Genomic DNA, 26,811 nt, shown 5'->3' with positions numbered 1-26,811 from the left:
AAGGCAGAGGGGATTTCTTTGTAGGCTCTTGTGCCACAGAGCAACCACAAATCAGACTGGAGCAGGCAGTTAGATCTGCTGCGCGCCGTCATCCAGGTAAACCAAGTATAAAAATCGACACACATAGCATCATAAATGGAAGTACCTTTTTGGAAGCAGGAAGATCCATTAATATACTCATAAGTCCAATTGCAATATGGATAGTGACCTAAAAAATTGCTGCTGTTATGATTGAAACGGAGACAACGAGGTGCCTGTTCCATGAGTGACAGAAACACTGGGGGTGAATAGGTGCGACCATCTGACATAAGATTACTAATTCTAAATGACTCATTTATTGGAATACTATGCAGTAGTATGCCAGGCTTCTTAAATTGAGGAGGGATATGCATACAAACCCAACATTCAGAAAGATTAAGCATAGAAGAGAAACGATCTATATCTCTAACATAGGTATTATTACTCCAAATCTGATGATAGGGCTCTGACCGGTCGGTTTTCCGTATATGTGAGTCATCTCCCAGACCCAACCCAAGTAGGGCGAGTACCAGAAGGGTCAAGGGGATGGGGGCTGGTTGTTCCCTCCCACAAAATCGGTGACGCTCATGCCAGCAAAAGAAAACACACATCCATATGACAAGAGCGGTTGAGATAACCCCTATCCACCAACCCCAATCCTTCCATGGTTCCTCCCACCAATATTCAGGGGGTGTGCTCATTGTTGAAGAGCTCACTGATATTTGTGCCTAACTACCTGTTGAGCCTCAAGGATGAGAGTCCACTGGTGAGCTGATGCTCCTACTACGTGGGTCAACTTTTCTGCTAACCCTGATGGGTGGATTGAACCACTTGTTTAGCAATTTCAATGCACACCTGGTTAAGGCTCCCACCCCTGCAATACTTGCATTAAGATAGGTTCCGTCCCATCTATCGCCTGCATTAAGAGTAGGACCTGGTCTATCAAATGAGGTTGGTACAGTGCTCTACCTCCCATATAACAGTTGACTACCCTCCCACAGCAGCAAGAGCGGTCTAGAACTCGATAGATTTCGACCGTCTCTGCAACTTCCCGTATGAGCACTATCCACGCGTGCTGGGCAGTGGTGTGGGAGAGGAGCCACAACGGGGCAGTGGGGTGTTTTAAAACAGCAATCTCATCAAATCCCAGTTTCCAATAGCCATAGAGCACACCATCTCTTACCACCGGCAAGACGAACCAGTCGTAGCAGAGGCCATCAGGCCAATAAATGCGGTATGGCTCAGTGAGGTCAGGGCTGTGGGACATAGAGCAGATAACAAAAAGAAAAGAGAAAGTCCCTACGGAAATATTAAATGTCCTGGTGAACTTCCTGGGTTAGTCCCGGCACGGAGTTGGGGACGCTGCCCGCGGGCGCCCCTCCCATCCAATTCTTCAGCTGTGCGTTGAGATATCAGCTTCCGGTGTGATATCAGCAGAGCGGTCGTCTGCCAGGCGTCTGGAGATGGTCAGCCGAAGGGAGTTCTCTGGATCTGGTGTTACTGTCCAATCTGAGATGGCTTTCTTCACTCGAGTATGGTGGACCCACGGGGTGATGCCGGCAACCTTCACAGCAGTAGGTGTAGAGAGTAGCACAGTATAGGGTCCCCTCCAGCAGGGCTGTAGGGGGGCTCGCTGCCAGTCTTTCACCCACACTTCGTCACCTGGCTCGAACTGATGGAACGGTTCAGTCAACACACATGGGGTGCGAGCCTGGGTCCACCTGTTGAGATAAGAGAAAACTTGGGAGAGTGACTGTACATAATTATTCAATTGCACATCTTGGCTAGCATATGGAGTCAACATTCTAACATATGGAACTGGTCTTCCAAACAGAATTTCAAAAGGTGACAGGTGGGTTCGCTTTGACGGGAGACTGCGGACCCTGAGTAATGCCAAGGGCAACATGGTCACCCAATTAGACCCGGTTTCCTGAGTCAGCTTGGACAGCTGATTCTTTAGAGTTCTGTTCATTCTCTCTACTTTTCCAGAACTCTGGGGTCTATAAGCAGTATGCAGCTTCCAGTTGATCTGGAGCGCTTTTGCCAGCCCCTGTAGGACTGCATGAACAAATGCTGGTCCATTATCAGATCCTATGGACCTTGGCAATCCATAGCGAGGGATGATTTCCCTAAGCAGGCACCTGGTTACTTCAAATGCCTTTTCAGTCTTTGTGGGCCATGCTTCGACCCATCCGGTGTAGGTGCACACTGCCACCAGCAGATAGTGGTGTAGTCCACAACGGGGTAATTCAGTAAAGTCCACGACAAGATCTTCCATAGGTGCCGTTCCACTGTGCTGAATCCCTGGGGGAGCCAGTGGTCCGGTTCTGGGATTATTCTTTTGACACAGCAGGCATTTCCTGGAGATCTGGGCTGCCAGTTGGTAGAGGTGGGCTATGTAGAAGCACTTTTCCAGCTGCTTGGTTGTAGCATCTGGTCCTATGTGGGTTGAATCATGGTATCTCTGAGTAACCTGCCGAGAAAGGGACTCTGGAATCCATATCCTGTCATCAGGGGTAAGGTACCATCCTTCTTTGGACAATGTCAGCTCCTGAGCATCTGCAGTGTCCCTTTCCTGCTTCGTATAAGCTGGCTTGTCAGTGGTGCTTAAAATCTCTTCTGGGACCAGGGCTCCAATAACCGAAGCGGGGGCCAGTTCCCGGGCTGCTTCTTTGGCCACTTTGTCTGCCAATCGATTTCCTCTGGCCACTTCCCCTGGTCCAGTCTTGTGGCCATAGCAATGGATAACTGCTACCGCTTCAGGCTCCCATACAGCATCCAGAAGGTTCAACAAAGCTTGTGGGTGGGCCACCTGGTTTCCTCTGGAGGTAAGCAAACCTCTCTCTTTCCATAAGGCTCCATGGGCGTGTAAGGTCAGGAATGCATACTTAGAATCAGTATAGATGTTTATCTTCTGTCCCTTTGCCAGGCTCAGGGCTCTGGTAAGCGCAGTTAGTTCTGCCAGCTGGGCCGATGTTCCAGGCGGGAGTGACTTTGCTTCGACCACCTGGTCGTCCAGGGCTACCACTGCATAGCCTGCTTTTCGCTGCCCAGCCTCGACAAAGCTGCTTCCATCCACAAACCATGAAAGCCAGTGGGGGTCTGCTTCGTCTTTGAGATCAGGCCTGCTGGAATATACTTCGTCCATTACTTCAATGCAGTCGTGCGTCTTCTCCTCACCTTCTCCTACCGGCAACAGGGTAGCTGGGTTGAGGGCGGTGGTGACCTGGAACTTCAAACGTGGGTGCAACAATAACATCTGGCACTTTCTCATTTTTGCTTGGGAGAGGAAATAGGTGCCCTTCATGTCAAGCAGAGCTGGGACTGCATGCGGGGTCACACAAACAGTGTCTTGGCCAAAAGTAAATTTGTCTGCTTTGTTCAATAGGGTGGCTACTGCCACAACTGCTCTCATGCACGGTGGTAAGCCTTGTTCTGTAGGCGTCAGGCGCTCAGATAGGTATGCCACGGGCTGCTGCCAGCTTCCCAATTTTTGACATAGCACTCCCTTTGCTGTTCCCTGGTCTTCATCCACAAACAGGGAGAAAGGCTTTTCAGGATTTGGGATGCCCAGCGCTGGTGCTTGCTGCAATGCCCTTTTCAGATCCTTGAAGGCCTGTTGTTGCTCTTCTTTCCACACAAAGGGGTCCTTTTCAGTTCCTCTGGTTGATTCATGCAGAGGCTTGGCAATTGTGCTGTAGTTTGGTATCCATATTCTACAGAATCCTGCCGAGCCCAAAAAACCACGAAGTTCCCTGCGATTCTTTGGCTCTGGAATCTGGATGATGGCTTGCTTCCTTTCTTCCCTTAGGGTCCGTCGCTGATGGGATATATCAAATCCAAGGTATTTTACGATGGGTTGGCATATTTGGGCCTTTTTCTTAGATACTCGGTATCCTGCTTCAGCCAGATGATTTAACAAGTCCTTGGTGGCTTCCATACACGTGTCCTCGTCTGAACAGGCCAAAAGAAGGTCATCTGCGTACTGCAACAGAATCCTGTGTGGGCTGGTGGGGAAGCTAGACAGGTCCGAGGCCAATGCAACCCCAAAAAGGGTTGGAGAATTCTTGAAGCCTTGTGGAAGCCTTGTCCACGTGTATTGCACCCTGGTGCCTGTTCCTGGATCTGTCCATTGAAATGCAAACAGGGGTTGGCTTTCTTCTGCCAAACGGCAACAAAAGAATGCATCCTTCAAGTCCAGTACTGTGAAATAACATGCGGTGGGAGGGATTAGACTCAACAGCGTGTAAGGATTGGGCACATTGGGGTGGAGGGTTTCCACGGCTTGGTTAACTAATCTAAGGTCTTGGACCGGGCGATACGAGTTATCTTCCTTCTTCACCGGCAAGAGTGGGGTGTTCCACTGAGATTGACACTGCCTCAGGATGCCATGGCGAAGTAACCGTTCCAAATGTACCCATACTCCTTCTGCAGCTCGCCGGGGGATAGGGTACTGGTTCACAGCCACAGGGTTGGCGAACGGTTTGGGCTTGACTATTATAGGTGGGATGTTCTTTGCCATTCCGGGCGGGTTGCCTTCTGCCCATACACCAGGGTTAACCTTTTGCAGGAGGTCTTCTGGAATAATCCCCTCCTCTTCTTTTACCATCATTAAGCGCCAATGTTCCCTCAAGGGTACCTCTAAGGAGAACTCCCCTGCCGGCCCTGTGGTCATTGCCACTTCCCCTGTTGGTTGGAAGGAGATCTGGGCTTGCAATTTTGATAGCAGGTCTCGGCCCAATAATGGGATAGGGCACTCTGGTATATACAAAAACTTGTGTTGGACCACTTGGCCACCCAGGCGACAGACAACAGATTGCAGGAATGGGGCTCTTTGTGATTTGCCTGTAGCTCCTATTATGTTAATTGTTTGCTTGGTGGGCTTGGACACTGGTACTGGCAAAACAGAGTGGGCGGCTCCTGTGTCAACCATGAAGGGGATGGTTCGGTTCCCTGTTTGTATTTTGACCATGGGCTCACGGGAACCTAAATCAGCTGGGCCCGGTCTGTCCTAATATTCTTCCTCTTCTCTCAGGCTCATTGCGCCGGGTTGTCTTTGGGCTGGAGGGTGCCAGGGAGGCCCTTGTCCACGTCCTCTACCCCTGCCTGCATTTGCCGATGTCCAGGGTCTCAGTCCCTGTCCAGGTCCCTCGGGGATTGGGCCTGGGATTCGCTCTCCTCTTCCCCTTCCACCTGAGTGAGCCTGTGGGCATTCTCTTTTCCAGTGCCCTTCCTGCCGGCAGATGGCGCACTGGTTCCTTCCCAGACGGCCTTGCCCTCCTCCCCGGGCACTTCCTCTTCCCTGAGGGGTGGGTGCGGTAGCCTGTAGCGCCATCAACTTCTTTGCTTGATACTTCTCCTTTTTCTTCTGCGCCTCTTCCTCCCTCTGATTATAGGTGGTTTGAGCCAGTTCTAACATCCACTCTAGGGTGTGGCCCATGAACCCCTCGTTTTTTTGAATCTTTCGACGGACATCGGCTGCCGCTTGCGCTACAAAGGCAGCTTTTAAGATAGGGGCGTTGGCAGCCTCATCTGGGTCCACAGGAGTATACTGGCGGTAAGCTTCCTTCAGGCGTTCTAAATATGCTCCTGGGGCCTCTTCATTTCCCTGCACTACCTCTCTAACCTTTACAAAGTTGGTGGGTTTCCTGGCTGCCCTTCTCATTCCATTTAATACATTCTGGCGGTAGGTAGTGAGGATGTTCTGGCCACCAGTAGTTTGATAATCCCAATTCGGGGTGTTTTCAGGGTACCCTGCTGTAATAGCTGGATCCTGCACTCCCTGCGCTCTCATGTGTGCTCGGGCTTCAGCATGGATGCGCCTAGTCTCTTCTGTGGTTAGCAGCGCATCCATTAAATACTGCACATCATCAAAGGTGGGATTATAAGTTTTAAAAATCCCTTCAAACAGCTTTATGATTTTCGCTGGGTTTTCCTCAAATGAAGGATTTTGATTTCTCCAATTACAGACATCTGCACTCGAAAAGGGTATATGCTGGACCGTGTAGGTCCGTTCTGCTGCTGCCCCATTAGCTCCTGGAGGTCCCGGTGGGTCATAAACCCTTCGGAGGGGTAGTACTCCGGCTGCCTGATCCCTCCTGGTTTTCTCATACTGTCTATGAGACATAACTTTCTTCGCTGCCTGTCCCCACTTACGTTGCCATCTCTTTCTCTTGTCAGGGGTGCAGCATTCTGCTGCCTCAACTAACAAGGGACTCACATCCAATTTTTCCGCATAGGGGCTTACGTATGCCGTAATGCGTTCCTCCTGTTCCGTGGTCCACCTCATATTCTTCTCAGTCCATCTTATCAACTCCTCTATAAATTCCTCATCATCTTCTTCCTCCTTCTTTTCCTCTAACTCATCATTCATTAACAAGTTGCTGTCCCTTTTTTCTAGACTTGGTGCAGGGCTTGCTTGGGCCTGGGGACCGGCTCCTCCCGGTGCCTGGAGACCTGGGCCTGGGGGATTTGCCAGAGGGGCAGTTGGTGGAGCATAGGGTGGCGGTGGTTTGATGACTTCCCCCTCCTCATCTTCTGGGTCTGGTATCACTGGGGGCTTTTCTGACTTCCCTGCCGGTCGAACTGCACAAACTGTACTTTGTGGGGCGTCGCCTTGGCAGGCTTTCAACCATGGTGGGTTCTTTTCTACATTGGTTTTCCAAGTAGAAATGTAAGGGATTTGGTCGGGGTGGGCATTCAATATGTTCTGATATAATGGACTGATTAGTTGCAAATCAAAGCTTCCTCCTGACGGCCAATTAGTTTGTGCGGGCCAGTCAACTTCACACAATGTCCTCATTCTCTGTCTTCTTAATTTAATTCCCCAGTCATAACTTTTTGTGGCGGCTTTCCAATTGTTTAAAAAGCATTCCAGGGGACTACATTGGCTTGCCCCAGACCCCATTTTTTTTTTTTTTCCTTCAGATACTCCTCTCCTAACTGGGTTATAAATTCTTTCACACACCAAATAATACAGATTGTGGCCTGCACGAGGTCGCCCTGGCAGAAAACGCACAACCCTGCAATCGCTCGACCAAGGGGCACTAATACCCCGGCCCACACTCGACAATTCAATCACCGGAGTATCTGACATGCAACACACACAACATACAAATCACATCAATATAATTTCCCCTCCTTCCTCTGTTCCAAATTTATGCTGGTGGCATTCTCCTGCACAACCAGTCCCCTTATTCCTGGTGGCTGGCACTGTACTGCACAACCAATCCCCTTGTTCCTGGCTGGCACTGTACTGCCACAGCCAGGTGAGGCTGATCAGGCCTCGCCCTTTCCCTTGGGCTTACCTTTTTTCGCTGCAGACCCCTTCTGGCCAGTTCTCTTTTCTCCCTCGACCTGTGTCTCCACTCCGGAGCGGTGTGGCTGGTTCCCCCCACGAATTGGCAGGGTGCGCGCTTGGAGCCTGCAAAACGCCGATCCGAGCTGTTCACCGAGGTCGAGCCTGGCCCTCCCCGGCCCTCTGGGGTGGGGCCAAGATTCCCGGCCAATGCACCAAGCTGTAGGCTTAGGCCCTTTACTTTGCCAGAGAATTGCTTACCCGCGTCCCCAGGACCGAGAAGAGAATAAAAAAATTCCAGGAAAGTTTCTTCTTTGGAGAAAAGAGTTTTATTGCAAATCTGTGCACAGAGACAGCCAGCAGAATATAGTTTCTGAAATCTGACTGTAAAGCAATACGCATTTGCAAGCCTTCTTATACTTTGAGAGTATTTACCCACCTCCCAGACCTCCCCCAAACCTTCCCCAATCAGCTGGCAAGTTTTCAACTCATTCCCTTTTAGGGCATATCAATATTTGCTGGCTAAGGCTGCTAGCTAAGCACTTCCTCTGCTGGTTAAGCATTTTCTCTGCTCAGTAAGCACCCCCTCCCACCTCCTTGTACACGTGTCTTCTTTTGCTAGCTAAGCATTCCCTTGTATCTCTTCTTATCTTGCATTACTTAAAGCAGAAGCAAAGCAGGAAACATCTTGCTAGTGGTTTTTAGTTGACAGCAGTTTCTGGCTAGGCAGGAAACGACCTTCTGACCTGTAGCTAACATCAGCAGTTTCAGATAGCTGGTTAGACAGGAAACGGCCTCCTGACCTGTCTGATTTAGACTTTGCAAATAACTGCATTTTTGAGTTTGAGCTTGTGTAGCCATCCTAGCAGAGTGCTGGAATTTACTATGTGTAGATAATATTAATGATTAACCGTTCCCTTCTCCCTTCAGATTTCTAAGGGCTGAAAGCAACATCACTTTTAAAAAATGATCACCCAGCAAACCCCAACATAAAATATAAACTAATGCACTAGGGTAAATGTATGAAAACTCCAAATGTGTGCCTTGAAAGCCGATCTACAGAAGAAGGTGTTGCAACACTTCCTGAAAGTCCTTTAGGTTCAAGTTTCAAAGATTCCCCAGGAGAAGTGAATCTGGGACAGTCATAAGATCACCTCTACATGCCTTCGCTGTTTCGATTTAATGCTGCGGATTGTATATGTATAAAGTTCACTCCCCACCCCACCCCCAAGACTCTTAATTTGCCTGTAACCATTCACAAAATACCTAACTTTGCCACTTTCTTCTGGGTAGGAAGAAATAAGCTTGAGTATACTGAAATTAACGAATAACTCTTATTTACTATTTACTATTTATTTATTTATTTATCAGTCAGCATTTGTATGTCTTCATATAACATAAACTTCTCTGGCAGTTTAATAAATAAATATGGAAGCCACGTAAAGGCGAAACAAGGCACAAAGCCACAAAATCAAAAGCCGCAAAAAGAAAACAGAAATGAAACCACATCCCCAAAGTTAAAACACAGATTTAAAAACTGAGAGGCTCTTTCTCTGTCTTGTCTGTTTTTTCCTCTGTCATAAAGGGCCCTTAGTGTGGGACACTTTTGTGTGAGAGAAGGAACAGGGCAAGGATCTTTTTGTCACACAAAAGCACCTGAGGATGACGTGAAGTGTGACCCAGGACAATGCGGCTAAGGGAAAGTCCTGAGGGACAATTATTCTGCCTGTTATTTTTCTTCCTGTCACTCAATCCCAAAATCAACCCCTGGCCATTGCTAATGTGACTGCAGACAGAGGGGCCTGGAGAGCGACCTTTGGCCCTCAGGCCTGAGGCTTCCAACCTTCCAATATGGGGAAATGGCCTACTTAATGCTGCTTCTTCCATTTTGCTTTCCCCTGAAACTAGCCAACACTTGTTTTCATCCCTGTGGGATTTCAGACCCCCCATTTGAGAGGTTAATAAAATTCCAAAACAGTGGCAGAATTAAAAAAAAAGGGGTGGGGAGAAAGGAAGTGTTGATCTATCTGTGACTCTACTTTGGTGAAAAACACCCCCTTCTTACTGAGGCTGCCTTACACATGGATGGTGTGCCATGCATCATTTGCCACTGAAAATAGCGGTGTGGTCAGGTGTGAACCTGGAACGGACTAAGCCCTGAGATCGCATCTTTAGGCTGCTTTCACACCAAAACAGCCCAAGTTAATTTGCAACCCCAGAGAACATTGAGCTGAACACACTTCCTCCTCAAGAAGCAGAGCAGCTATTTGATTTAGCTAGAGAGCAGTGACTCCACACATCTCTCTGGTGGCCGCCAAAACTGTATCAAATGGGTGCAGCCATGTGCTTTAATATCAGCCCAGCATTTGGTTAGAGAGTTCCTAATCTGAAGTGGCTCTATGAAATACTGCAGTGCTAAAACACCTGATTACAAAATTTCATTTAGGTTTCACTCAGTTTTCCAAGTGCAGGAATTGTCTCTTACTATGTGTTTCTGGAACATATACAACAGAAAAGAATCCAGAAGCAGTGCTATACCTACTCAGATATTTCTGAATTGGCTTGTTCAAGCCTTTTGTCAGCGCATTCTATGATTTCCTCATATGATGTCACCTTTTAAAATAAAATCAGAAAATGATTTAGCATAGTACAAAAGAGAAAACAGCCCGTGAAATCTCAATTAAAGCATAATATTATTGCATCTTTGATTGTATATGATATTTTATTAATTGTGATCTGCCTTGAGTACACTTGAAAATCCTGCCTTTTTGCAACATTATAGCAATACATAAATATCAGCATTATCACTGATCTATGGAACGTCATCCACATGAGCACTGCATACAGAAATCCATTTTTTAAAATCACTGCATATAATCCCAGTGAATCCACTGGGGTAATTAAATGAGTTAAATGGGCTGGAGGTGGATCTTACTGGTATGTTTACACTATCACTCTGCACTATGACAAGGGTGGAGCACATCTGATCCTGCAAGTGAATTGCATCTCTCCAAAAAGAGATTTTTACAGCTTGCATCTTTCCATTCTTTTGGTAATGAAAACAAGTTGTTTCCTTTTAAGTCATTTGCAGCATTTTATTCTTTATTTTACTGCCAATAGATGGAGAATTGCTTGCTCTTACTTCTGAAAACTCTGTGAGTAAAATCTTTGCCAAGTTAAGTGTCTGTGATTTATTCTAGCCTAAGCATTTTTTGTGGGGAATGTTTGTTCAAAGGTGGATGAAGCCCAGGTGTAAATCTAACCAAGTTTCTTGGAGCTTTGTTTCAGGGATGTCAATAGCTCAGTAAAGAGCTTCCAGACACATCTGGCCATGGTTGGGAGCAGAATGCTGGACAAGATAAACCTGCAACTGATCTAGCAATGAGTACAACTCCAGATTACAGTTACTATGTTTTGAAAGTGAATTGAGTTTTTCAACCTTGTCAGAGTAACATCAGCTCATGCTCATACCTTGCATGTCAAGCTGCCCAAATCCTTCTGAAGCTCGACAATTTCTCCAGTGAGCTTCTTGCATACTTCTTCTTTGGATGCCAGATTAGCTTCCAGTGCTTTAATCTTTCCAAAGAAAGAATGTCTCATTAAAATGAATGGATAAAACTTGGCCAGGTTGACTCATTTTAATGGGTCTACTCTGAGTAAAAGGTCATTGAATACCACCCATTATTTTTGTATTCTCCAAAGTGCCTAGCACATTACTAGGGCTAGTCATGTTCAGCCATAGATTAAGCCTGTCAACACCAACTATTTTTCCTGGGATACATCCTGGGAGCAGCTGATACAATCAACACATCATCCCAGGAGTGTGCCCATTTTCCTCCCTTGGGAAATGAATGCTTCTTCAATGACGTAATGGACTAAGGCAGGAAAGACAACTGCCCCATACAAATATGTGCTTATAGGGCAATTTGTTTCATCCAGAAACTATTTTGTGTAGAAGTCCCTCTAGAAGTGCACCCAGGAGCTATTCAAAGCAAGATTCTCTTGGCTCTTTGCTTACAGAATCATAGAACTGTAGAGTTGAAAGGGACCCTGAGGATCATCTAGTCCAACCCGCTGCAAGGCAGGAATATACAGCTGTCCCACATGGGGATTGAACCCATGACTGTGGCGTTATCAGCTTCACACTCTAACCAATGGAGCTATCCATTATGAGGGCTAATTCCTTTGTTGCTGTTTTGGGCTAAAACTGATCCTTTTGGACAACCATGGGGGGCAACCATCAGGCATGTAACAGAATCAGGAACAGAATTCCCATGGATTTCTTCTGAAAACCTTCCAAGGATTTAAGTTTTGCCAATGATAACAAGAACCTCAGTTTTCTGGAAATGGAAGCAATTTCATGGAACTTATTCCTGAGCCCTCTTTCTCTCATATCTACTCACCTCAGCTTGGAGCTCATCAGTTTGCTTGTGGTATTCACTCAATTTTGTTCTCAGAAGATCAGGCAGGTCTCCGCCATTTTCTGATTCCTGTTCGCCAGCTTCTGTAGCCTGTGAATAAATACCCATTCAGAACAAGGCATTAGCCTTTAACAGGGTAACCCTAGTATGTTTACTTGGAAGTAAGTCCTGCTTACTTCCATTTGGCTTACTCCCTAATAAGTCTGTTTAGGAACGTATCCCATATTTGCTACTTTTCTTAGCAATAGCAGGCCTTTTTATGTATACATAGCAAGTCTACAGTATTTACCACATGGTCAAGTCCCCCCAAGTGAGTATATAGGACTGCAGCCATATTAATGGAACTTCTTGTTTAAAATTAATGCTCCATAATGCACAAAATCCAATTCTCCTTCTGATTTTCTTTTAATTTCTGTTCTTTTTCATAATATTGAACTCACCTCAGTATCGGGGTCTTCAGACGCCTTCTCATTAATTATCAACTCCCTCATGGCTGCTATGTTTTCTTTGTGTTTCCTCAACTAAATATTTATAGTGATGAATTATAGGCAAGAGAGAGGGAGAGGTAAAATTGAACATATTTCATTCAATTGTGTTTGCTTCTCCCCAGACTTTCTTATATGTTATACATATATCCCAAAGCAAAACTGACATATTCAAGAAGCGGTAAATTTCATGTTAATTCACTATCCATCTTGCAATGGCACATTAATTGATCCCAGCAGACTGCTCCTGTACTTGTGGCAGGGCATGTAGTTCAGTTTATTGCTTATTTTGTAAGAAATATGGGGATGGTTGAAATGTGTTGTTTTTGTCCATATGACAGAATGCATAGGATCCTTATGAAGTTCACCTGCCATTGCACAGCATTCTCATGAACAAGACTCAGACGTACAGACCAACCTCCCATCGAGAATAGCTGTATGTGCCCTGAATTCATAAGTGGTACTTTATGGATTTACCGTATATATTCTCTATCGTATGCAGACCACAGAGCTTTTCCTCAGAACATAACTATCAATCTCAGAGTGGCTCCAAGGAGCACACCACAGCCGTCGCTGCCATTGCTACAGTGGCAGCAGCAGCAGCAGGTGATTTATTCCTCGGAAGCTGAATCTGCTGCCCTGGTGGATCCTGCTGCCTAAGGTGGTTGCCTCACATTACCTCATGAATGGGCCGGCCCTGCAGACGGGGCATCTGGTGGAGGGCCTCGAGTGATGAACACAGGGTCCGGATATATTCAAATTGGGGGAAGCTGTACTGTTTTTAACACTTGATTGGGAGCAGCCCAGAGTAGCTGGGGAAACTCAGCCAGATGGGCGGGGTATAAATAATAAATTATTATTATTATTATTATAGATATCGGGGTCCTGAGCCATATAGAGCTTTGCAGGTTAAAACCAACACTTTGTTCCTGTCAGCAGTCTTGCCGCTATATTCTGCCCCAGCTGCAGTTTCCAAGGTGTCTTATGGTTTTATTATTCTTTATTAGATTTATATACCCTTCATCAAAAGATCTGAGGGTGGTTCACAAAACAAAAGTACAAAGTCTCACATACAGCACGTTTAGAAGATATTTTGACATGAGGGTTAAGGATGACAGGAGTGTTCTTGCAGATGCAAACATGAAAACAGGATGTAACTGGGAGGGAAAACAACCAGTGCCCATACCTCTTTCTCCAAGCTTTTCTTTTTAAATAACAGGCGCTGCATTTTCCCCTTCACTTCAATAACAGTTTCACTTTCTGTGGAACACTCAGCAATTGCCTGATTATCTGTGTCCTATCAAACAACAGTGACATAAAACAAACATTGTTTAAACTCCAAATGGACACCAATTAGTTTCCTAAGAATTAATGCATCACTTGTAATAAAGTGAATTTCTAAACATGATGTTGTAGAGCAGCAATTCCCTGATTGTGTGCTGGAGAGGAAGCCATTGGACTGTGAGAAAACGGTTTGCACGTTTCAAGAAATAAGTCAATCCAAATAATTCAAGTTCGACCCCACAGGAAGCTGTTCTGCACACAAATCGCTCCCCTGGTCTTCCCTTCTTCCTGGTAAGAGACACGGCTAGATGCTCATGCAGAATCAGACAAAGTGGACTATTTTGAGTAAAGTGATTCTTACTTATAGACAGACTAAAGGGATGCCCATATGAACCCGCTCCTGCATTTACTGGAAACATGAAGGAGTAGTGGGAATGCAACTACCGGCCACATCGCTCCCAAATCATTGAGCATTGACATTAACCAGAAGCAGGACATACAAGTGTACACCTGTATGCATGTTCAACTGACCAGCTGTCTTGGACAATCATGGCTCAAAATTGCACAGAGAAGCCCGACACAATTGGTCCTGCACAGGGTCCCTTTTTCGTAATGCAGAAGACACAGCTGCTGGAGAGGCATGGCCAGCAGACATGTTAATTTCAGGGGAGGATAGCCAGTGAGGGCCTTTCTTGTAGTCCCCTCAAGCATTCACTGAATGCTTGAAGGAATTCGTAGGGACACCCCTTTAAAAAAAGAAGCCCTTTTGTGGGCAAGGATGAAGCGCAGCTCACAGTTTGAATCAGAGTTGAAGTGTGCCTCAGGTATCGGAAGTTTAGGTAACAGGTAAAAACAACAACAGGGGAAAGCTTGTAAACATCACTGAAGACAGCAGGGAAATAAAAGGGTGAGATTCAGAGAAAAGGAGACACATTTCAGCCATTGGTTTCAACAGAAGTTTTATTGAGTAGTGAATTTGCTCTGTAGCAAACGTTCTTAGGATGGCTAACACACAAAACCAAGGCAAGACTGGGTAGCCATTTCCATCAGGGAGAAGCAGCGAGCGGCCTTGTCTTTAGAAGGAAGGCGGTCGTTCTTTCCCCACTGCTTTTCAGAGTTGCTCACTCGTCAGTTGTTTGTTTCCTTAGTGTACTTCCAGACGTACTTGACCTGGCAATCCACATGTGGATTATGGTGATCCCCATTCTGACGACTGGCAATCCAAATCAACTAGCAAGATATACACAACGGACACACCAAGCATTATGGCAACAGGTGAGGTGATAACCAGCAATGGCAACAGGTGAGAGTGCACCTCTTTGTAGAAGTACTTCTTCTCTCACTTCCTGTTCAGTGCTACCAGTGCTAGGGGAGGTGACTCTCTGGAAGCAGTCAAGAGGAGTTACCTAGATCCACATAATCCGATGGAAAAGCACTTCCTATTTTCCACTGGTTCCTACGTGAGACTGAAGAATGTAGCCGCATATGAACCAGGGTGTATATTCCTTGGAAGGAATCAGATTCATTGACTGCTGAGACATGGGTGGTCTACCATGTAAGGAACACTATTTCCTATAGAGAAATGCTACTGAACATTACAACACGGTACAGCATGGCACTTTTCTTATCCAAGTATCTCCAACAGAACTCAAGAGTTGTTACTCAGTTTGCTTCGAGCTGTGATTCCATTCTTTTCAGAGCTGGAAAAAAATCTTACTCAGCTGGTTTAGAACAGGGACTTGATGTTTTCTGAAGTTTTTTTATAAAACGGTGGCAAAATGTCAGGATGCACCCTGCCATTTGAATATGTCACCAAAGATGCTAATAAGCAACTGATGCTCTGCATTAAATACTTCCCCTTGTTTAGTCCTGGGGGAAATGTGAATTGTAAAGACTTTCCCATACACTTGACTTCGATGCTCATGGAAATTTAATGTAATTTTAACGCAAGCTATTGCTTTGTGTACTATGTAACTTTGCCTGTACCATTGCAGGCAAAATATAAAAGCACACCCATGCCCAGTCCACACCAGAGATTACGCTACACATTTGAAGAAAGTACCATACACTGCACTAACAAAGATACCTTGTCATGATTGCCTGAACTAGCCCTTTGCCTGCAAAGGTATTTTCATAATAATGAGGGATGGAACCTTGGCATTTACGAAGCACAAAAAGTTAGTGGGTGGTATACAAAAAGGATGGGGAAACTCGCAAGTACACATGCAGACATTTAATTAAAACCTAAGTGTATACCTTGCTAGTTATTTGTTCAAAGTGCACCACTAACCACAGAGAGAGCAGGAGGACATAACCAGGTGTTTCCTATGTGATCCATAGGTATCCAACTTTTAAAACTGGGAGGCACATTTCAACGTACCACAATCACTGCGTAGGCACTATCCAAGGACTCAAGGAAGAGCATACAATAAAACACAAATGTGGTCAGTACTGTTTCTGTCTGATGTACTTGTGTGAACAGAATCATGGTTGGTTTGGGTAGGCTACCCATGCAGGCCACTGTTCAAGGCATTTTCTCTTCTGCCATTCTGTTTCCCACCCTCTCTGAACCCCTGCAACAAAACAAAACAACAAAAACCACAACCCAGACAGAGAATGCTGCATTTGTGTCATGTCTGATAGTTAATGATTTAGGAGCCAGAGAAGTACTACTTCCTAAATAGTAACATCCATGTGATCTGCCTGCATAATGGTGACGGAAGAAAAGCTGGAGGGAAGGGAAACATAATAAAGACTGATTTGTTTTACTGGCAGAGTTGAAAGATCCTTTATTTCAATCTTGTTGGAAATATACAGTACAGTGTATACTGGGTGACTGGCCGTTCTGGATGGACCATAGAATTCATGTTTTAGGTGCTATCAAGGTGGCTATTGAAAAGGGCTGTGGTATTTTGCATTACCTGGCAGGTAAGTAATCCTTCTGCAAGAGCCAGAAGACTGCAGATTTTTGACAAGAGGTGAGATGCTTTCTGGACATAAGGAGAATTGAAATGGTCTTCTTCACTGTGGAGATCTCTGATGGACAAAGCTGAATGCATCGACTTCATGTTCTGTTTTGACAGAGGATACAGTGAGGTACATTAGATTATAATAAAAGAAAGAAGAAAACAGGTTGAACATAGAATATCGGCACTGTAAACCTATTAAAAAGCATTATGCAAGCAAAATATATTATGGGGTTTTGATTGCCTACAGTAGGCTTCCTCAACCTCAGCCCTCCAGATGTTTTGAGACTACAATTCCCATCATCCCTGACCACTGGTCCTGCTAGCTAGGGATCATGGGAGTTGTAGGCCAAAAACAACTGGAGGGCTAAGGTTGAGGAAGCCTGCCTTACAGCTATGGATGGGGGGACGGGGACTTAAGCTTAAAACTTGTGTTTCCTCCTACCCTAAGTTCAATATTTTATTTAGAACAGACACCAGCACAAGAAAAATATATATAAAGATCTCTGCAGTAAATATTTTTAATACAACCAGCTACTCCAAAATCATTGCCCTCTTTTGTCCAACTGCCGCTTACTGTTCATAATTGTATGAACATTTCCAAAAGTATGTTTTGCTTAAAAGTAAACATTCCAGGAGCTTAAAAAGACATACCAGTTTAAATGCATGTTTGTGATTTTTTAAAAGAGAAAATAGGCTAATTTCTCATCCTCCTTTTTTTTTTTTTTTGGCTTTCTTTTAAAATGGAATGTACTTCTTACTACTTCCATTTGGAAAAGGGTGCAGTTTTGACAGAAACTGAAGGCTGAAAGCACCCACACGTGCACTCAGACAAAAATTCAAAATGGTAATGATAAAGCTCAGGGGTATAAAACTGAGCATACCAAAAGAAACCTTCCCAGAATGTGCATGCTCCACTCGATTATTTCTTCTTTCTTTCTCAACTCTTCCCTCTTTAATCCAAGTTCATATCTGAGAATCTGGATCATTTGGGAATGCAGCTGCTCCTAATATGAAGAGAGTGCAAGAACAATCAGCTTAGGTTATTTGTATATCCCTCAAAACAAACACTCATAATTTGTCAATCTTCACATTCACAGTTACTGTTAGGAATGATGTGACCTGGGGGCGGGGGGACCTCTTCACTACAGAGGAGAATCGAAGCAGGTTTGTGTTGTACCTGAATTTTCCCTATGGCCAACATCCTTCTGGTGACGCAACATCCTTCTGGTGACGCACCTCATTCTGGTGACGCAGGTGGCGCTGTGGGTAAAAGCCTCAGCGCCTAGGGTTTGCCTATCGAAAGGTCGGCGGTTCGAATCCCTACAGCGGGGTGCGCTCCCGTCGTTCAGTCCCAGCGCCTGCCAACCTAGCAGTTCGAAAGCACCCCCGGGTGCAAGTAGATAAATAGGGACCGCTTACTAGCGGGAAGGTAAACGGCGTTTCCGTGTGCGGCTCTGGCTCGCCAGATGCAGCTTTGTCACGCTGGCCACGTGACCCGGAAGTGTCTCCGGACAGCGCTGGCCCTCGGCCTCTTGAGTGAGATGGGCGCACAACCCTAGAGTCTGACAAGACTGGCCCGTACGGGCAGGGGTACCTTTACCTTTACCTTTAACATCCTTCTATAATGTTTACTCACAACTAAGTCCCATTCTGTAAAGGTTCCTTTCCAATGTTATTTAAACATTTCCTGTTTTCTAGTCTCATTCATTTCATTGTCTTTTGTTGGGGACACCCCGGGAATTAAGTTATAAATAGTCTCTTGACTACTCTAATGTTAGTTTCTGATCCTGGAGTGGGAAAGGCTTTAATTTCCCTGCACTGGAATAATGAGAGGAAATCAGTAATTAACCTTTCTCTTCTGACACTGTGGCCATTCAGACATGTTAAAGGGGGCGATTCATTACTGACCTCGGCAATTAACAGGAAGCAATCAAGTACAACAGATACAAAACTGTTAACTTAAGGTACAAGAACTCTGAAGAATTTTTTTTTAAATATGCTTTGACCAATTGCCCACATTAACGCTGCAATTGCATTTGATTAAAAAACCCAAAAGATCAGATCTGGGAAGGAAAACCAGGGACGGTGCAGAAAACACTGGCCTGCAATCATAGCTGGATAATAATGGCAACATTAATTGGATCTCTGTGAGTGAACAAAGGATGATAATTCTATAGGAAAGGGCTGGTGTGGAAGCATCTGTAATTTTGAGCTAAGAGCAAATCAAGACCATCAATGTAGCCTTATTAGACTTTACTGATGGTAGGGTGAGCGTTGCTCCCAGACCAGGGAGGAAGGAGTCAAATGACACCGAGGTTGATTCAGAGAAAGAGTTTATTCTGCTCTCCGGATAGCAGAAGGCACTTGCGTGGTCAGTTCACAGCACGTCCAAAGAAATGAGATATTTCATGCAATATATATATATATATATATATATATATATATATATATATACTCCAGGCACCCTCTCCCCCCTTCCCCAGGAATCCAACCACGTCAACTTATACACGTAAGCTGACATCCATGACCATAAACAGATATTCCTGTTCCAGTAGTCTTGACCATAAAAGGTTGTTCCTGTTCCTATACTCTTATCTTGGGGCAGGAGGTCACCAACAAGTCTGTGCATCTTTGTGGTCAGAACTGGCAAGGTCATCCATTGCCGTCACAGACTGATAAAGGAGAGGGCTTTGAGGACTTGTTTATACAGCTGGCTTTCTGTTTATACATTGATTCAAGAGCTCAAGTTAATGCATTTTAGAAATGCTCCCTTGGAGGAGGAAAATGAGGATTTTGGGTCCCGTTTCAGACTGACTGCACAGAAACCCATTCCTTCCCCCTTCATCAACATTTTGGAATACCTACTTCTCATATTAGCAGTGTACTTCCACTAACCCTGATCCTGTAACAGGAACAGGATGGAGCAGGGAATCTTGCCACAGGGAATGGAGTGAGAAAGAGAAAGCCTGTTTGCTCCTTTAAAAGTATGTGCAAACCTTTAAACACACACACACACACACAAACTATGTGCTACTCAATAATTTTGAGATAGCCTTGTATACCTTCAGTGTTTGTGGCTCTCTAATTTGTCTGCACTGCTCTTTCCACCTGGCAGACTCCAGCTGCAAGAAGCCATTCTCCTCTCTGTTCTTTGTCATCTCCTCCTGCAGCCTGTTCGCCTCTGTTCTGAATGCACAGACCTGCTGTTGCATTTGCTCCATCTCGGCCCTCTCCTTCTCAAATTCCGCCTGCAGGAGTTTAATCTGAGCAAGCAGCGTATTGTATCTGCAGCCCAGCCCTTCCCTTTCTGCCAGCCTCTCGTCCTTCTGCCTCTGCAGTTCTGCCTCCAAGGACAAGGAACGCTTCTGAGCGTCCTCGCTTTCTCCCCTCAGTTTGTGCAGAGCCAACGTGGTGCTGCTGGCTTCACGCTCCAATTTTTGTACGACACGATTCAGTTCTTGTATCTCTTGCTCTTTCTTGAGGAGAGTGCAGTCCAGCTCCTTACACTGAGCCATATATTTGACCTTGTCTTCTACCTCTGCCTGGTGTTTTTCTTGAAGAACTCTGTAGTCTGCACTGAGCTTTTCCAACTGCAGCACCAGAGCTTTCTTCTCAGACTCAAAGTCCTGGAGATCGTCCTTAGTGTTTCCTGAAGCTCCCGTCCTGCACTTTGGGCACCCCTCTGCCTCTTCCTTCTTCCCTGTGACTTTGCCCATTGCTTCTATGAGATCAGCAGTGTTCTCCTTCAGCTTCCTGATGGTGTCAATAAAGTCGTGCTTCATGAAAAAGTCCACCTCCTGCTCTTTAAACCTTTTCGCCAAAGAAACATCACAACGATAAAGGTCCATTACTTGGATCTGTTGCCTCTTTTGGCCTTGCTCTAGTGCCTGGATGATTTTGTTCAAATCCGTATCTCCTTCCTCAAGAAGGAGTTTCTCAATTTCTTTGGTCTTCTCGGAAAATATACTGCCATACTGAAGACCCAAGATATGGGGCAGGTGCTTCTGCTGGTCCAGTTCTAAGTCCTTCATGACCTTGCTGAAGTCCATATCGCCTTCTTGAAGCAGCAGTTGCTTTGGACTAAATTCCGGGGTGTTCCAGAGTTTGTCTGAAGCTCCATAAGGACTCAAGCAGCAGCTCTTTGTTGAATGGGTTGAGGAAAGAGCTTTGTCGCCTCTGTCCCCTTGTGTAACTTCTTTTGCCATGAAGGAGGACTTCTCTGAATGGAGAGGTGAAGGCTCAGCTTTATGCTCTCCTTCGGACACATTTTCAACCTGTATCAACACAGATCACGTGATAAGCAAAGATTTAAGTCAAAACGTCATGGGTGAAAAGTAATTTCTATGAGATCCGCTTTCTGTAACAAGCGGACTGACGTAAACTGTTGTAGATGCTACTTGCCCTCACACACTCCTTAGTTTCGTCTACCAAGGTATGCAAGCTGGGCAATTGTACAGATTTTTTGTGGTGGACATGATCTAAAGTCCACCAACAGATTCATACTTAATTTCTTGGCAGTGCCTTAGTACTAAAAGTTGCTTCACACGTGTTTTACATATCATAATTTAACCTGGGATGGGGAATGTTTCTTCTCTGGGTGCTTGCTGCCTTGACTTACAACACAGGAAGGTGTTTTGCAGAGTCAGTCTATGAATCCATTTAGCACAGTTTTGTCTACTCCGACTGTCAATGGCTCATCAAGGTTTCAAACGTAGTTCTTTCCGAGCCCTGCTTCCTGACATCCTTTTGCAGGGGGGATTTTAAGTGGGATCGAAACTGAGACTTTCTGAATGCAAATCATGCCCTCTGCTATTAAACTACGGCCACAACCCAATCATGTGTACAGTGGTAAGCCATAATATTTGATGTGATCATCTGTGGGATCACATCAACTATTGCTCACTCGTACTTTCAAGTCATCAAGTGGTGAAAGTCAATATAGAACCAATTCTCATTTAAATTAGATCAAACTATGATTGTTATTTTTATTTTTTACTGATGAAGCTGATAGTACTGCCATTTCTCATGGTTGCTTTTTCTATGATCAATTCTGCAATATTTATTACGTTATAAATTTTAAAATCTTACATTTTCTGGTAGAAGTATGCTATCGTCCACTTTCTCATCGCTGATGCAACATGCTATATTGCTCTTGAGACGTTCTTTTAAATGTCTGTTTGACTGCACCAGAGTGCGAATGTAATCTAGGTTTTCATCCACAGCATTTGGCAAAACCGTGAGCTCAGAGTCCTGGAAATCTTTTGCTGATTTGTTGTGGTGCCCAGTCTCCACCTGTCAACAAGAGGGATTCAAAGCTGGTTCATTGTATCGGAATGAAAATATACTACTACAACCATATCTTTGCCAGACACAAAGCTCCAAGTCAAAAAATTTACAGTCAAACCTCGGTTTTCAAACGTCTTGGCTGCCGAACAATTCGGAAGCTGAACGCTGAAAACCCAGAAGTGAATGCTTCTGTTTTCAAATGTACCTCGGAAGTCAAACGGCTTCCGCAGCACATTTTTTCATTTTCCCCATTCCCTTTGCCGGCAGCTCTTTGATTTTTGAACGTTTCGGAAGTTGAATGGACTTCCGGAATGGATTTCGTTCGAAAACCGAGGTTCCACTGTATGTACATCCCGTATTTCTCATTATAAAAGATCATAGAAAGAGTACAGAGCTTCTACATCCTGGAAAGGGGTGAAATCTGACAGCATTCTTTGAAAAGGGTAGTTAGGGTGTCTATGTTTTTGGAGTTAAGAATGGACACCACCATCCTTCCCATCTACAGCCCAGCTAAAGGAAGGCGTACCGTATTTCCGTCATCTGATGCTTTTTCAATCGCATTTGAGCCATTCCATTGGACAATTAAGTCTTCATTAGCCGCACACACATCTGTCTTCAATAAAGAACCTGTGGGCTGTGTGAGAAAACTAGACACAATGGGCGATTCCTTAACAATGCAGTCCAATAAGGACTCTCCCATGATAGGCACATCTGATGTTTCCACCAGTAACTCCTCCGCTTGCATGGCATTTTCGGCTGTGACTTCCTGTGAATCTTCTGGATCAGATTCTTCCCCCGTTCTGTACCATTCCTCCGGCCAACCATGCATCCTGCACTGTTGCTCTGATTCTCCTTGGTCCAATAATCCCTCGTTGGATTCCTTCCACTCAGTGATAAAGGAGGAATCTTTCATTATAGGGCAAGTTCTTAGCGTCCCCAATGGCGACATTTGTTTCTCTGAAGCATCTTCAAAATCTGCACGGTTACAACAAAAAATACCGTCAAATTCACTGAGAGAACCGGTGGTACTTTTCAGGTGTGCAGGATTAAAGGTGGTTCTCCTGCTCTCTGTAAGGCAGGTTCTAAAGTGAGACAGCAGTTTGAAATTCTCAATCCAGTGATTTAATCCAATATTGCCTCTCATCTTTTGGGGGGGACACCCCATTTGTGATTTTTTTTTTTAAAGAATAGTGCTAGGTTGAGCAATGTGGACTAGTAACAAACTACTGAGGCTTTTCAGTGCTAGTGCCTCTCTAATTAGAAGCTTTTTCACAGCTTGTACAATTGTAATTGTTTCCTTTCCAGGAAAAGATGCAGCCTTACTGAATTGTCCTTAACTAGCCTTTAATTGCTCGATTTGCTTTCCCTGCCGAAGGAGGATAATTATTGGTTTTCTCTTTGGAGCCAAAACAATTGCTTTCTGCTTTTTTAAATTCTACTTTTTATGAGCTAAACTGATGGGCAATTTAGAGACTACACTGAAAGACTTCTAAAATATAGGACACTTGTCAGGGAACTGCCATCGGAGCCAGGAGTGGAGGGAAGGCTCTCCAGCGATGCCGGAGAAGGGCCCAGCAGGGAGAGAGAGAACTCATCCACTGGGGAAGGAAATCAGTGTGACACCAGGAAGAAAGGGGAGCAGGGGAGGGCTTCGGAGAGATGTCTCCAGGACTCTTCCACAGAAACTAGTGGGGAGAGCACAGGTCCTCCGCTGGCCACGCCCACCCTACGCAGAAGACTTCCGCGCAGGGAGGCTAGGCGGAGACTTGGCGTCAAAGAACTTTTATGCTGGAAGAAGTTCAGGAAACGCCCACTGACGGATTCTGCCAGTGACTGACACAGCCGCGAAGTAAGGGCTGTGCAGCCAGGGAAAGGTTTAACCAGGCAACTTTGCCAAGAGTAGAGGCAACTTACGCATGAGCAACCCCAATTCCCATTACAACACTATAGTAGGATCTTGGTTGTGAGGAGATATATTGCCAAGTAAGACGGTGGTATTATTTGGGTTGCCAACAGCAATCTTACATTAGATGCTCGAGCTGCTCTTGCCAACAGGAGGACTATCTTAACAGAGCAATGCTTTGCAATCATTTTTGAGACAGTGCAGTTCAGCACTGTGGTACATATCAGGAATTTTTACATGACCAAGCCTTACCTCTTGTATTAGCCATGCTAATAATCACTGTCATGCATAAAAGAATACTTCCATAACTAAAAGTGCTCATGCACCTGCTGCGTCATGTGAAAGAAGGGATCAGGCTAGACATTCAAGAGTTCAAGCACCTATTGCTTCATTTGATATAGTTAAGAAGAGGCACATACCATATGTGAAATCTTCAAACATCAGCTCAGAATGATGGTCTTCCTTGTAGAGTGTGCAGTCAAGTCCACTTTTCCTCATTGAATCCTGCACTTCATTCTGGAATAATTATTTTTTTAAGAGTCGTTAATAACCTTTGCAACTGACACGAGGTTTAGGACATCAGGACCTCAACAGCAGTAAAATGAGATGCCCTTGAAAACTGTTCAGAATCTTCCAACTAGTTTATAATGCACTGACCAGATTTTTTTTTAAAAAAAAATATTAAATTATACACACTTACATAAAATAGCATAATGCATACATAATAAATATATATAATAAAGAAACAACGGCAGAAGTTGAGAGTAAAGAGGATGTGAAGGGTCACTGAGAGGAAAAATAGTGGCAGTTTTGAACAATGGCAGAGGTTTGGGTGGAGTGAGCAGGGTGTGACACTGAGGGGAGTGTGGAAGCTTGAAACAGAGTTTGAGTACAGAAGAAAGAAGATGCTGTGCTGCATTATCCTTTTGATGTCAGCTTCTGAGTTGTACTCGTCTCTGCTATTTCTACTGGTTAAAAGTTATTTGTTTTCCAAACCAAACCCAGCGTTCCATCCCTGCTTTACTCAAACCTCTGTTGTTGTTTAAAACCACCATTTTCATCTCAGTGAACCTTCACCAGGGGCGAACGAAGGCGTCGTGACACCCAGGTGGGGCGTCGCTACGTACGACGCATGCGCCATACGTAGCGACACCGAATATGCGCTGTACATAGCAGTTTGCCGACGGCAGCACTCCAGCGCCGTACAGACGGTGCCAGGATCCTCTGTAGCAGGAGGGTTCCCACCGCTGTCCGTACAGCACTCAAGTGGCGATGGCAAACCGCTATGTACAGCACATGTACGGCGTTGCTATGTACAGCGCATGTGTGCGACGCCACACATACACTGAACATAACGGTTTGCCGCCGGTGCTGGGATCCTCTGCTCGCAGCTGCAGTCACGAACGGAGGGTCCTCCACATGCGACGGCTGCTCGCGCCACCGCGAGCCCCCACGGGGTGCCTTCCTGTCACCCCCACAGACATGGCACCCAGGGCGTACCGCCCCCCATTGCAACACCACTGGCCTTCACCCCGCTTTACTCAAACTTGAGACCTACTCAGTTGGTTTTCGTACGTGTGCCACCCCCGTCTCCTCTCCTCATAGACTTCTAGCATTTCAAGGGCAATAATGGTGGTTACAGCCCAAACAACTACATTCCTAAGCTGCCAAGAGAGGGTACAAGCGATGATTCAAAGAGCACATACTTGGGAGATCTCTGAAGCTGTGCTGCAGCTTTCTAGGTCCAAATAAATGTTGCTGGTGGAAACAGGGTTTACTACTTCACTCATGATAGTTAAAGGCTCCCAGGTGCAAAAAGAAATCCTCCTCTGATGTGCCGATTCCTAAAGAAACATAAGATTATTTTCAGTACCTTAGACATGGCTAAAGCATCATACGCATGTCTACTAAGCATCTATGCATGTCTACTAAGGCATAAAACAAAGCAAAGGCGATTTTACGATTGCACAACCGGTTCATTCGCACTGGGCTGCGCCACCACAACAATGCAGGACAGACAGAAGTAATTAGAAATCAACCAAAGGAAAGGTTTAAAAAGGAGTGGGACTGTTTTAAAGTGTACCTGGAAAAACATTGTTCTCAAACAAAATCTTTGATGTATTTAGACTGAAGTTTGCAAAGTAAATAACAGATAGATAGCATATATTATGTAAGAGAAGTGAAATAAGGAAAACAACACAGACACGAAATGTGCAGTTCAGAGAAAAATGTGCAGGTCCAAAAGCATGCCTACATAGTTCAACATTCAAGCCATGGGATAGTTATGTTCTCTGACAAGAAAATAAACACCGATTACAATGATTCCTCTTATGCGAAGCTTGAATTTAGCAGGGCATTAGTGCTGGCAGTGTAGAAGTGTTCTGAAAATAAATCTCTTTTCTATCTCTTATGCCTGCAGAGTTTCTGACAAGAGGAGTGATAGATTTCCGCTATATTTTGCCACCACAAGGATTCTATTACTTTTCTTACTATTTATTTTTTATTTATCATTGAGCGCAGGGTGTGTGTGTGGAATCTAGCCTTTCCATAACTTTCCCTCTCCCTTTTAGTCGTCTTATCGAGGGAGGTTTAAATGCCAAATTGCTCACAGTTTTCCGGATCCATGGAGATCGCCCCAAGTTTCGCCCGAGAGGAGGCTGCAACTTGCTTCCTCGATGCCCCGATCTCTTCTGAAGGGGCTGTTGACAGTTTCTTGTTCGTAAAAGCGCACGTGGCCAAAGGCGCGCCAACGTCACAAAGAATCTTAAGCCCCCGCAGCCGCTCCATTTGCAAAGAGGAGAGGAGAGCGCGCAGTTTTAAGAATAAACACCGCATTTCTCTCGCCGGGCATAATGTATGCAAGCGCAACTCGATCCTCCTTGGAAGTCCTCAAGTTAGGCTCCCCCCCCCATGTGTAAAGTGTGCAAACGGACCTACTGAACTCCGAGAAAACGTGGAACGGACCAAGCTGTCAGTTCCGGAAAAATAACGAAGGATGGGATCCCTTGCCAGTCCCTGCGCTCAGACGAGCCGCCTAGGATCGACACAGGGCTTTGGGTGCCGATAAAGGATAGTGGAATAATAAGAACAAGCGAGCCTGCCGGATCAGGTCAATGGCGCATCTAAGTCTCAAAGTGGCCAACCGGAT

General features: G+C 45.2%; 1 protein-coding gene across 1 annotated transcript in view; it reads right to left on the bottom strand.

Moving 5' to 3' along the window:
- The window catches only part of CAGE1 (cancer antigen 1), a 30,535-nt gene extending 4,064 nt beyond the window's left edge, over positions 1–26,471 (bottom strand). The window contains exons 1-13 of the mRNA XM_081918179.1: positions 26,273–26,471; positions 25,370–25,507; positions 24,083–24,179; positions 22,287–22,735; positions 21,563–21,766; positions 19,537–20,748; positions 17,356–17,478; positions 16,427–16,576; positions 13,408–13,518; positions 12,177–12,257; positions 11,719–11,826; positions 10,787–10,891; positions 9,858–9,928 (exon numbers count right to left, since the gene is read on the bottom strand). Of these exons, the coding sequence (XP_081774305.1) occupies positions 9,858–9,928; positions 10,787–10,891; positions 11,719–11,826; positions 12,177–12,257; positions 13,408–13,518; positions 16,427–16,576; positions 17,356–17,478; positions 19,537–20,748; positions 21,563–21,766; positions 22,287–22,735; positions 24,083–24,179; positions 25,370–25,453 (2,795 nt within the window). The 5' untranslated portion in view covers positions 25,454–25,507; positions 26,273–26,471. The remainder of the gene's footprint in view (positions 1–9,857; positions 9,929–10,786; positions 10,892–11,718; positions 11,827–12,176; positions 12,258–13,407; positions 13,519–16,426; positions 16,577–17,355; positions 17,479–19,536; positions 20,749–21,562; positions 21,767–22,286; positions 22,736–24,082; positions 24,180–25,369; positions 25,508–26,272) is intronic.
- Positions 26,472–26,811: the final 340 nt, after the last annotated feature.

This window comes from Podarcis melisellensis (genome assembly GCF_964234715.1).
Source record: "Podarcis melisellensis genome assembly, chromosome: 7".
NCBI lineage: Eukaryota > Metazoa > Chordata > Lepidosauria > Squamata > Lacertidae > Podarcis > Podarcis melisellensis.
The sequence above is the reverse complement of the archived record's forward strand: the minus strand, read 5'-3'. Positions and strand labels throughout refer to the sequence as shown.